Source organism: Ziziphus jujuba, chromosome 12, assembly GCF_031755915.1.
Source record: "Ziziphus jujuba cultivar Dongzao chromosome 12, ASM3175591v1".
Classification (NCBI taxonomy): domain Eukaryota; kingdom Viridiplantae; phylum Streptophyta; class Magnoliopsida; order Rosales; family Rhamnaceae; genus Ziziphus; species Ziziphus jujuba.
Genome location: NC_083390.1, coordinates 3,647,974 through 3,660,539, shown reverse-complemented (window position 1 = coordinate 3,660,539; position 12,566 = coordinate 3,647,974). Strand labels below are relative to the sequence as shown.

At 32.2% G+C, this 12,566-nt stretch overlaps 3 protein-coding genes across 3 annotated transcripts; 2 read left to right on the top strand and 1 right to left on the bottom strand.

The window, feature by feature from the left end:
* The first annotated feature begins 280 nt into the window (after nucleotides 1-280).
* LOC125418584 (uncharacterized) lies at nucleotides 281-1,085 on the top strand. The gene has a single exon (XM_048462351.2). The coding sequence runs from the start codon at nucleotides 655-657 to the stop codon at nucleotides 862-864; it is 210 nt and encodes a 69-aa protein (XP_048318308.1). The 5' UTR covers nucleotides 281-654; the 3' UTR covers nucleotides 865-1,085.
* Nucleotides 1,086-3,062: 1,977 nt separating this feature from the next.
* On the top strand, nucleotides 3,063-3,735 carry LOC107428275 (uncharacterized). The gene has a single exon (XM_016038784.4). It carries the CDS (start codon nucleotides 3,281-3,283, stop codon nucleotides 3,488-3,490), a length of 210 nt encoding a protein of 69 aa, XP_015894270.3. The 5' UTR covers nucleotides 3,063-3,280; the 3' UTR covers nucleotides 3,491-3,735.
* Nucleotides 3,736-4,874: 1,139 nt separating this feature from the next.
* LOC107428312 (uncharacterized) lies at nucleotides 4,875-7,623 on the bottom strand. Its single transcript, XM_016038834.4, has 2 exons — nucleotides 6,741-7,623; nucleotides 4,875-5,206 (listed from the first exon to the last, which is right to left on the bottom strand). Exons 1-2 carry the CDS (start codon nucleotides 7,123-7,125, stop codon nucleotides 5,190-5,192), a joined length of 402 nt encoding a protein of 133 aa, XP_015894320.1. The 5' UTR covers nucleotides 7,126-7,623; the 3' UTR covers nucleotides 4,875-5,189.
* Nucleotides 7,624-12,566: the final 4,943 nt, after the last annotated feature.

The window sequence follows — 12,566 nt, the reverse complement described above, 5'->3', positions numbered from 1 at the left end:
TGATAATGAAGAAATAGAGATTTTGAATATTAGAAATCTTGATTATACATTTGGTATATTAGTTTAATGAGGACCATCCATTTTTAACGAGAAATTATAGTAAACAAGATGATTGATTGGATTGAAGACGATGCCAGGTATTGATGGGCCTAGCCCGTTTATTAAAAAGTAAAACAGACTCATTTCATGACCCAGCAACCAATTTCATTGTCTTGTCGGTCATATTCTGTTATGATTGGCCCATTTATAATATTTCACAAACACAAAACAGAACAATCCTAAAACAGAGGCATCAGAATTCACAAACTGGTTGTGGTTGCAGAATTCCAAATCACAGATTTTCACGTGCTTTATAAAAATGGGACGGCTTGGCTGTCAGTGAATCCCAAGTGACTTGTTTTCCCAACTCTCCGCCCCACAATCCAAAACTCTTTTCACTCATTCTTTTCTTTTTCTTTTTTCTTTTTTTTTTCCTGTTTTATTTATTTATTTATCTTTTCTCTTCCCACCAAAGTCTTCTCTGTCTCTGCCTTCTTACATAAACACCTTCTCAACCCCCCAACCCAAACCCGTCACTGCAATTCATTGCTGTTTCTCTGGTTTTCCTTCATTTCCCAAGAAACAAACACTAGAGTAGTTTGGAAGGGTGAAACGATGTCGGATTGGGGTCCAATTTTTGTGTCTGTGATACTGTTTGTGCTGTTATCTCCAGGGCTTCTGTTTCAGTTACCTGGACAACATCGATGCGTTGAGTTTGGCAACTTTAAGACAAGTGGTGCCTCCATTATGATTCATTCTCTGCTCTACTTCGCTCTCGTTTGCGTTTTCCTTCTTGCCATCAAGGTCCATTTGTACCTCGATTGATTATTTTCTCTCCACCCAAAAGAATTACAAGGAAAATGGTTGCCGCATGTAGTTCTAAATTGGGAAATGGGAAGTTTACTTTTTGTTTAGACTGTAATTTTCTTTTTTAATGTTTTTCAGTTTGTTTCAATGTCAGTATTATGTTCCATTGTTTTTTTTTTTTTTTTCACTTCCATTGTTGTTCAATAATTAATATTAATGAAAAGGACTTGCATTAAGTATTTGAAGTGGGTTTTTATGAAAAGAAACAAATAATTTTTATTTTTTTTTGTATTGAGACACCTAAAATAGATGAAACACTTCAATTTGTTTGCTAATCATTTGGGCAAGCTGCATTGCCATTGGTTCATTAGTGGCTTAAGTTACATGTATGGACATGTATTCCTATATATGGAGCCAAACTTATCGCTTTATGAAATTTCTATGTGGGCTATGGTTTGGATGTTGATGTCCCAAATCCATTGCTATTGATTGGCTTAGCTTGTTGTGAATGAAAGGATAAAAAAGCATGCCTCGCAAAGCTGTGGACGTGGTTCACTCAAATTTTGTACCCTTTTATTTCTAAGGTATATGTATATTACCATTTTCTAGGTGAATGTTTCATAATTGTGAAAATGAGATATTTTCTAGTTTAACAAGGAACTTAGTCAAATTACTTCAAAAAGGAAATTTGTCCAAATCTTTGTAATTTTGGGCATAACCTGATAACCACGATATATGGTGGGTTTTGACTTAAATATCTACAGGATGATGAATTAAGGAGATAGGTTTAGTACTTTAGTCTTCATTAACACTCAAACTTAGGCAAGAGAATGATAACTCATTGGACTTTTGACGTTGTAAATCTTACCCATGTCTTCATAATCTTAGAGCTTAATTAAGTAATTACTTGGCGGTTTTTTATTTTCTATTTGATGTAACACCAATGCCATGGGGGATTTCTTCTTCAACCATCCACTATTACTTGTAAAGCGGCCGAAATACCATGTTCAATTTTTTTTTCTTTTCATTTTTTTTTTTTTTGGGATAAAGGAAAATAGCTTGAATAAAAAAACAGAAATTAACAAGCCTTGGGATTGCAAGATGGTTCTCAATAACACAGCTTTAAGCAGTTAGATGAAACTATACATGAATTATGCAGAAAAGTACTCAAGAGGACTGGTAGCCTTAAGCAGCTTCTGCATTACTAATTGAATATAATGATAATTAAGCCGTCTAAAATTCTCAACAACCTGTCCTGCCATCTAATATTATTTCTTGATGAATTCTTTAGTAAAGTTGAATCATAGCTAGTGATTAATTAATTAATTAATGGTAATGGGCTAATTTGCCTGGCTATTTACATACCACAAGATCTTCAATATGATACTTGAATAAAATTGTTTGGATTTTGGTGCTCCACTGGCCTTTCAGTCAATAGGGCCTCTTTTGGTTCAATGAAATCCATTTGTAGAATAAGAAGAAAGTAGTATTTGGGCCTTCTGCCTTTCAATCCACAAAGTAAAAGTAGTAAATATTCTTGCATGCTTTAGGAATCGTTGAGTGTGATTTTAGTCGCAATGAAAACGACATTGTCTAATTAAATAACATTCATTGATTTACACGAAGAAACAACTTAGGAGGGTTCTGTATGGGCACGTACTATTATTTCTTTTTTTCATGTTCGATTAGAATTCTTAATTGAGAAATTAATAATGTATAACTTCAAATCTTCATTTTCTAGGATAATCAAAATAAGAAAAAATTTTCTATTTAAATTTTTGACTGCCAATAATACCAATTGATTCGTTATACATATTTGGCATCATGTCATATTCAGGAATATAATATTTTAAAAACACATACCAAATACATTATATATATATAATAACGATAAAATTTTCAATTTGTGCGTGTATACATCAAACTTAAAGATGCTTTTTAAAACAAATAAAAACCTCTCTCTAAACATCTAAGACACGCAACAACAAGGAAGAAAGAAAGAGCAAATCATCATTAGCTAAGCTGAGATTGCACAAAACAATTACCATTGAAGAAAAAAAAAAAAAAAAAAAAAGTGGTAGCGTCACGATCAAGAAAATGATAACGTGTTAACTTTGTCATATGCGTTTGGTATACTCCAGAAGCCACCGACGAAGACATAAAAATTGTGCCACACTCTGTCTTTTTACTCTTTTATATTCCTTCCTTCCCATCTTAATTTCACATCTTAATTTCACTTTATTGCTTGCCAGTTTAGAGCATAGCACATAGCAAGGCTAGGAATCATCGTTTAATGAATATGTATATATAAACTCTCTGTCCAATACTCTCACACACACACAGAGTGAGAGAGAAACTTGAATTAATATTTTTCACAAACACATAGCAGAGAGCTGCAGAGAGCAGAGAGAGATCAATCAAAAAGATTCAAAGCATGGCGGATTGGGGCCCAGTGGTTATAGCAGTGGTGCTATTCGTGCTTCTAAGTCCAGGGCTGCTATTCCAGCTCCCTGGAAAAGACAGGATTGTGGGGTTTGGAAACATGCAGACCAGTGGGATTTCCATCCTTGTGCATACCATCATCTTCTTTGGTCTCATCACCATCTTCCTCATCGCCATCGGTGTTCATATCTACACTGGATGACCTTTTATTCACCCTCCCATTTTCCTTTTTCTTTTTTCCTTTTTGTTCTCTCTTCAATTAATGGAAATTATGCTTTCTTGTTGTGTTTGTCACAGATCGCTTAATGTTTGTCGTTTTGAAAAGTTATAGGTTTGTTTAGTTTTATCTTTGTTTGGGTTGTTCTGGAGGATTGTACTCTCTCTTTCATTTTCAGTTTGGATTATTGCCTCTCAATGGTTAAAATATATACTGTCTTATTTTTTAAACGTACTGTTGTATGTGATTTTGTTAGTAGATTTTTTGCAAGGCAATTTGTGTTATAAGCTAATTTTGGAGAATGGGGGGTTACAAAATGACCGTGGGAAACACCGCCAAAAATGGCAGCCATTGGCTGATGAGCCCGAAAGAAAACAACAAATAAATAAAGTTACTGTGTTATCCGTGATATGTCAAATACCTGAATTCCATTTTTCATGAATCGTGTCGTTTAGTTATTAGCGCATTTATTTCATCGCATGCCACGATTTGACACGGCATTCGTGATACGTGTAAGCAGCTAATAATCTTGGCTGTGCAATCAGAAAGTTAAAATAATATTTATCACTATAAAATAGAAAAAACATGATTCCTAACAAGCTAATCATACTCGTAGTGTTTGGCAACTCTGAAAACGAAACAAGAAATCGGGAAAGTTGCTATTGGTATCTTAGAATGGAATCTAGATCCTAGTATATGGGTAAGCCCAACCTTTTGAATTCTAGCCCAATGGTGAAAACCCAAATGAACTTCCACTTTACTTGCCCATATGTTGACCAAAGAGTGGTCTACAAACAGATAATTATAATCTCTTACATCCTAGGGAAAAGATAAAAAGAAAATGGACCAACATGTGTGGCGTTGTGATGTGAAGAGGTTGTGAAAATGATAAGATTCATGGAGTTCGATGATACTTTGCGGAAAATGAAGGACCAAAATGTTGTAAAGTGACCAGTGACTAGTAGTGGCTGCAACCAAATTAGTTCCTCATGGGCATCATTCAAATCCATGTCTCTTTATTTGGATCTGACTCTCATTCAGAGTTTAAGATCGATCCAAACAGAGCCTCCTCTTCCCATCCCCCACCGTCCACCGCCTTCAATAACTCTATTAATAATCCTTCTCGAGCCCAACACTTGGCAGACAGGATAAAGAGAAAAAAGAGAAATACAAGGGACATCCACTCATAATCACCGAACTCTTGTCCATTGTTTGACTTTTATGGGTGTTTTTAAAATTTTTTTTTTTTTTTTCATCTGTTTGTAACGGACTCCAGCAAAGCCCAAAAAACAGTATTGTATATGCCTAGAAGCTTAAGAATTTTTACAAATTCTAAAGACATGAATGAAAAATTTCTAACACGAGGAAATAAAATATATGAATGAAGACCGGGAGCATATTCCCTTCCCCACCCTCTTTTCACAAATAGCAATTTCATTCCACAGCAGTATTTAGAAACCTTCATGGATTCACTATATTCTACTTAACAAAGAAGCCATATGCACATATCTCAGTAAAATTTAATACAGTTATGCACAAATTCCTGCATAAATACTTGAAGAAGCTCGCTTATCTTTTTCTTGCCTATATATCCAAGACGCAGCACCACTCACAGAAACATTTTGTGCTGCTCCATCATCCTCACTCGCAGAGTTCAGTTCTCTCTATCCCAACCTTGTTTTCTTCACAATAGTTTCCAGGCTGCAGAAGTGGAAATTTATAGGAAGAGTTAATAAGAAATTGCAAGCATTTCTAACCTATCAATAGCCAATACTAATAATATAAAGGAATGGTAGAAAAGTCAATCAACATAATGAATTAAACAATTTACTGCCACCACAACTTCTCACTTCCAAGTACAACCTTATATGCAAAAGCAATTGAAAAAACAAGAAAGAGAGAGTACGGGTATTCACCATAACCTCCCAACATACATAAATCTACAAGTTTGTTGACTAGCTTTCCACACAGAACATGCAAATGAGCAAAAGTTCAAAAAGCAAACAGATACAAGAATTTCAGAATGAATACCTTCCAAAATTTTGCAGACAACAGAAATTTACTTGATCTATTTTGAAAGTAAGAATAATATCATTTACAAACTCAGGTTTATGTCATTGCTCTGAACTCACTTAATTTAATCAAAATAATTTTCATATCCTCACCGGCTCCTCACTATGAGTAAAACCTGAGGTTCTGAGTTGATCATAAGATTCCCAGGTCTTGGGACTAAACAAATTATTCAAGATATCGTCACTTCCAAGTTGAAAAGTTTTATTCAAGAAACGTTATTTCATAAAAGTAACTATTAAATGCAAAAAGGGGAAAGGTAGTACTTTGGCTTAAGGTTTAGGAATTGCTAACCTTCTTTTTTGGATGAGGTGGGATGTAGCGATAACCAAACAGTTCTAGAAGGGGACTATTATGCAAGTAAGTTACAGATAAAGACAAGGAAAATTTATCTAACGCATTATAAGAAGCCAATTGTTAGTTATGAGGTCAAAAGCAAGGATTCTTACTTCAATTTTTCTTTCTCCTTGTTTGTTTTTTCTACAACAAAGAGGAAGCATGGCACTTAAGAAAAATGAGGATTGGGGGCATTCTTTTGCAACATCTAATTTCCTAGTCTTTACATACAATTCTAACGGCTGGCCTCATTATCTTCTTAAAAGTTCAAAAGCTGAGACGTAAATTCCCTCCTGCTTCTAATTAAAACTAGATACCCTCCTTACGATGACATATTTAATATTGTTCCAAATCCAACGACATACTAAGTACTAAAAACTCTTAACTACTAAATACCAAGGGAACAAAACATATCTTGTGAACCCAACCATGCTCGGAGAATCTAATTATTTTCTTTTAACGAATTTTTCAAAAAAATAAAGAAAAATAAAAAATCCTCTCCATTTCTTTTCAAAGAATTGGAACAATGGAAATGAAACGCCTTCAATTTATAATCTCAGTTAAAAGGAAAAAGGGGGCAAATGTTCTTACAGATAAATTTATAATTGAAAGTTTCTCTGTTTTCCTATGATCTTGCAGAGAACCTTACGATCAAAAGACAAAACCAAAGAACATAAAAATAAATTGCAACCATGAACTTATCATACAACAAGAGAATTCTTCAAATTTGACACAAAAAGTTGCAAAGAGAGGATTAAAAATAAAAACACAAACAAGAATTACAGATGAACCGTTTGATCAAAGCAGAACCTTCAAGGATAAAACATACCAGGAATCTCCTTCCGCGGCGTTGATGGAGCCGTGGCATAGCAAAGAATTGAGCGACCCAACATCGAAAGGGCTGAAATCATCCCAGCCACGTAGAAAACCATCACCAATCCAAGAACCCAAGGCATCAATATGAAACCGATGAAAAAAGTAACTGATCCACAAAGCATCAGAGCCAGCGAAATCCCCAAGAGCAGCGAAGCAAAACCCGCAGGCGAGATCTGAGCGGCCGGAGACCGCCTCGTCGACGACACCGGCGGCGGCGGTGTCACCGGTGAATGATCAGAAAACGGGATCGGCGACGGAGGGGATCGCAGGATGTTGAGAACCAGAGCTGACAGCTCGTAGAAAACCCTAGATTGCTGATCTTGTTGCCTTCTCATCATGTTTTCCGTTTCTTTTTTTTTTTTTTTAACCTTTTTTCTAGCAATAATGGATATTCCGTTTAATACGTTTAACCTGATCAGAGATACTTTCAGGGACCAAAAGGATTAGAAAAAAAAAATAAATTTCTGTCTGTTTTTCTATTTTGCTAAAACCGAGACAAATGGATAATACTCAGAAACTCTATCTACAGTTTTGTTTGATTGGTGAGACTTTTAAACCTTCATGCTAGATATAATTAACAAGTGGATAGTTCTGATAGGCGGAAATCTGTTTGTTTCTCAGGAATTCTTGCTGTGAAAATTGTAGAAAAACGAAGATACTTGAAAGAAAGAGACGCGGCGGTGGGAATTTTCAGAGAACCCAACAAAACATTTTTTTCTTTCCAGGCGTTTGGATTGCTATATATGTATATATGTATAGAATAGAAAAGAAAAAAGAAACAGAATAGAAAGAAATGAAAAAACAAAAAGCCAGGTAAAAAGGCGCTTTGGATTGAAGCCTACTCAGAATCGCCTTTTTTAAGTATTCTAGGATGAAGTTGGCGACACGTAATAGAGGCGCGTGTGGATAACGCGAAGTGGATTGGGAGTTGGATTATATAAATTGTTGTTCCAGTGGTGATAATGTGGGACCAGGTGACGTGGGACCTTATCTTCTGTGGCTAACAACCGCCTCATATTATTACACCCTTCCTTTAAATAAGCGCGTGCTGATACATACTGTTTAAAATTTTTAATTGCCCCTGAGATAATTTGGTATTTATCTCCTTTTTCTTCTTTATTCTTTCGTTTTTGTTAGGAAGAGAATAATCAGGTATTACAAAGGCACAAAATGACTAATTTTTGTCACTTTTATATGTGCTAATGGCATTTTACCCATCTGTCCCTATCCTGTTTGTGGTAATGATACACACACATATATATATATGTATGTATATATATATCTTCAATATTTCACAGCATTTTGTAAGAGACATTTCTTCTTTTTAGAAAAACAAAACTATATATAAATATATAAATTCCTTTATTCTTTCTAGAGGTGGGTAATGAGTATCTGTTTTGATAAAATCCGATCTTTAAATAGGAGGATATAAAAAACAATAAAAATATCTCTAAAACTTTTAGTTGAATTTCCTTTTGAAAATAAAGTTTAGATATACTTTTTCAATTTCAAAATGGCTTTCAGTCTTTCTAGGTGGGCGGGTGCATGAGATGTAAATGACCCGCCAAAGATTAATTTTATCCTAACTAATTAATAAAAAAATGAAAAATTTGGTTACCTCGTGAAACTTGCCAATTTGTTTTAAATATTTTTTAGTAGTGGCAGAGCTAATCATGGAAGACATGCAGCACTTATTCAATTGAATATTCAAATTTTCGATTCAGTAGTTTCCATTAAAATATTTGGGAGGAAAAGAAAATGAAGAAAAAAGTTAGTGGGAGAGAAATATTATATATATGTATATATATATATATATTGAGACGTTTGAACACATAGATTATATGTTTGATCCCAGTATTTACAACATATGTTTAATTAATTAATTTAGAATTGTTATTGAAAGCTTTACTAGAATATAATTTATAATCAGTACAAACTTCAAGGAACATTTTGAATAGGTTTTCGAGTTTGAGTAAAGAAAGAAAGAGGTGGCAACGTGCAAGGTAGTTAACTTGAATATATTGCATCAAAACGTCAAATTTGATGATCTCAATTTTTTTGAACAAGTCTATTCATTGGAAATATAAGGCAATCCATTACAAACAATATAAAAGAAAATAATTTAGAAGTCGCTGAATCAAGGAAATTAAATATACCAATAAAGCGTGCCTATTGGAATTTTTCTTATCTTATTATATTTTCCTTTTTATATGTCATTGCATTTTATTGTTTTATTTCTGCTCAATTTTCTGGGTTGAAAGCTAGTATTTGATTTCTGATAACCATTCTTTTTTTTTCTTTTTCTTTTTTTTTTATCGTTTCTGAGAACAAATTTAATAAAATTTCAAAAGACAAATTATTATGTATATGTAACCAACTAACGTACCAATAATAGATATTTGTCATAATGAAGATAAAATATAATAATTAATATTCCATTAGTTTTCAATCAAGACAAATGAATTGTTCATTAGGCTTTTTATTATTATTTTTCAATTGTTTTAAATGTGAAAATTTAAAGTATTGTTGAATATATATATATATATATATTCAGTAAAATACTTAAATTATAATCTGACAAAATAAATTCTATAAAAATAAATTAAATATATTATAAATATATTTTTAAATTTTAATATTTAAAAAAATTTAAAATCCATAAAAGGAGTTCGTCTGAGATTCCATTAGAATGGTAAAATTTCTATAATAGTATGAGGGCAAATATTTAATTCCAGATTTCCATCAAAGGTTGGCCCACAAAAAATTACCACCAACCACCTTAAAAACGTGACTTGGGAAAAGACTACTAACGGTACGAAATACAAAAGGCATTAATTAATTAAAAAAACGTGCTATTTATAATTTATACAAAATTAGAATTATAGAGAACCCAACACAACAGAAAATTGTTTCATCAAATAAAACGAATTAAATTCTTGTAGTTGTTTTCTCAAACGCAGTAGATCTATAACGTCCTCTAGCTAGATGATTTGATTATAAAATATCATAAATCTTTATCATATCGATTAATACTAATAAATTAAAAGAGTTATGGATCATAAAAATTAGAACAAATTAAAATGAAACCATAAAAAAGAAAAAGAAAAAAGAGACAATTAATTGAAACAAAACCAACAAAAGTTGGTGTGGTAATTTGAGAATATAGTTCTTTTTCCTCGGCTGCTTTTTTTTTTTTGTTCCTACCGTTTTAAACAATGGTGAATTACTGTTTTAAACAAATTAAACGTGAAAGTTATGTCTCTCACCATATCAATGGACGATATTTTGATTTTATAATCTCCAATGACGTACGATTTCAAGCTGATTCTCTTCTGGAATCTGGACCCCCAATACTTTGACAATTCGCTCACTCTTTCATAACCATGTCTCCTCTAGAAGATAAAAGAACTACTTTATTATTCACTGGATTTTTGTGTAACACAGAGAAAATGGTTGTCTACATTCTGAGTTTTTTATTGTTTTTTATTTTTTTACTATTAATTTTTTGTGTAAAAAAGAAGAAAATAATTAACCTTCATTTCTGCCAAAAATAAAGGCAAAAAAAAAAAAAAAAACATTTAGGTTTTCTCAGTACAGAAAAAGGAGAAAAAAAGACAGATTAATGCAAAGTTAAGCAACGCACAAAAAGTAAAAAGAAAGCGATGCCGTAAGAAGCCGACAATAAATGATTTGAACGAAAACGTGACATTATAGATCTTGAATTTGGTCCACCTGAGGCTGAGGCTGAGAAATGACAGAAGCAAGTTAAGCTTATTGTACATTCACCAAAACAAATTGAGCTTTTTAATTTTTGGTAATTAAATTAAGCCATTGTAAAAAAAGTGGGGGAAAAGATTAGCTTATTCTTGTTTTTGCTGGAATTGCCCACAATTTAGGGCTTGCATCATTATCATTTATTATTATTATTATATTCAGAGTCCACTTGGCAGTAGGATTACCAAGGTACGTAATTAGTGTTTGCATGGATTTAGCATGTGCTTGACACGTTCACGGTTAGCCTATCCAGTGTCCACAAACTTTTTAACCTAGCCATGAAGCAAAACCTTTAGAAGAAGGAGAACATATTAATTTGGATAGACAGGAAAACATTATGATGGAGATTATACTCCGCAAATTTTATATATTACAAATGACGATTCAATTTCCGAATCATGATATGACAAAGGCCATTAGCTATCTCATAGGGTCTCCACACATCGTTTCTTTTTTCTCTTTTTTTTTTTATTCATTTTATTATTATTTATTTTCTTTGATATTGTACGTGGAAAATTCATCTCAGAATCATTTATATAATAAAACATTAGCTTTACCATTAGTTGTTGTAAGGGCCTCCATAGATTAAATATACACATTAAATCTATTAAATATATTACATATAATAAGTTAAATGTATTCATCTAAGAAATTTTTTTGAAGTAAAAAGAACATGTTATAAACTAAAATAAGACAAACATTAATGTTAATAGCAAAAGCAAAATATATATATATATATATATACACATATATATAAAAAATAAAAAAAACTTAAAATTCTAGCGAGATAAAATAATATGGGAAAATGTCACAAGAAGTCTTCAAACTATATCCTTTGTAATATTTTAATTCATCCCAAATGCAAATTTCAACCAAATAATGTCTCTCATGCGTCAATTTTATGAGGGCATCAAATGTCTTTTTGACTCAGTAACCATTTGTCTCTCATTCGCAGTTGCATGCGGTTGGTTGAAAAAAAAAAAAAATTATTAATTTTAAACATCCCATTAATTTAAAAAATAGAACAAATTCAAAACTACTTTTATACAACTTCATTATAAAATGTCACAACAGGATAATACAGAAAACTCAATATTTAAGCCCAAATTAATTAACAAAATTGGGTAAAAAAAGTCACATAAACTATCAAATTTAATCAAATCCCCAAAAAAAAAAAAAATTCAAATTTAATCCTTTAATATATATATATATATATATATCAAATTTACTTTTTAAAAATATATAAAATTTCTCCAAATTAATACCCAACCTAATTAATTGTCTATAAACAAAAGTGGTAAAACCTACAAATCCATTTCCTCTCTATCCTAGAAATTACCATCCATAAAAAATAAACTTCCCAAAATTCATACTTTATATGGATGTATGGATGTGTATCTCTTCACCACCTACTTCCCAGCGACTACACGGCATCTGAAGTCGAAGTCAACGGGGAGCTTGAGAGTATCCCCTGGTTCAACTGCCTTTTTGCCTTTGATGAAGTCCTTAGTTGCGTCGATGATCACTCCAGACAAGTACCTATAATTGATTTTTACCAAAAAAGTACTTACAACCGGGGTGGTATTGCAAGTTATAGTCCCAAGATGGAATTTGGAAGCCTGATGAAAACTGAAAAGATGTTTTGGAAAAGAGTTATATTGGGTTATTGAGTAGAACTGAACGTTAATGGTGAGAAACATATGCGTGTACATGTTCTATTAAATGTTTAGATTGAATTTGAATTTTAGACTAACATGTATTGTTTTAAGAAGTTTAGTGATATAATTATAAAAAAATAGATTGGAAACTAAAATGTAAAAAGAATTTAGTATAAGAACTTTTGCCAATATTATTTCGAATAATAACATTAACTGAAAACTTAAAAATCAAACATATATATATATATATATAATAGATTATCAAAAGTTCAACAAATACCTAGCAGATTAAAACTAGGGAAACGTTGATTATATGGGAAAGCCTTTGGAGTCGATTAACCCCATCG

What these genes read in the sequence shown, in the direction of transcription:
- LOC125418584 (XM_048462351.2), top strand. Translation starts at nt 655, where the DNA reads ATGTCGGATTGGGGTCCAATTTTTGTGTCTGTGATACTGTTTGTGCTG.
- LOC107428275 (XM_016038784.4), top strand. Translation starts at nt 3,281, where the DNA reads ATGGCGGATTGGGGCCCAGTGGTTATAGCAGTGGTGCTATTCGTGCTT.
- LOC107428312 (XM_016038834.4), bottom strand. Translation starts at nt 7,125, where the DNA reads ATGATGAGAAGGCAACAAGATCAGCAATCTAGGGTTTTCTACGAGCTG.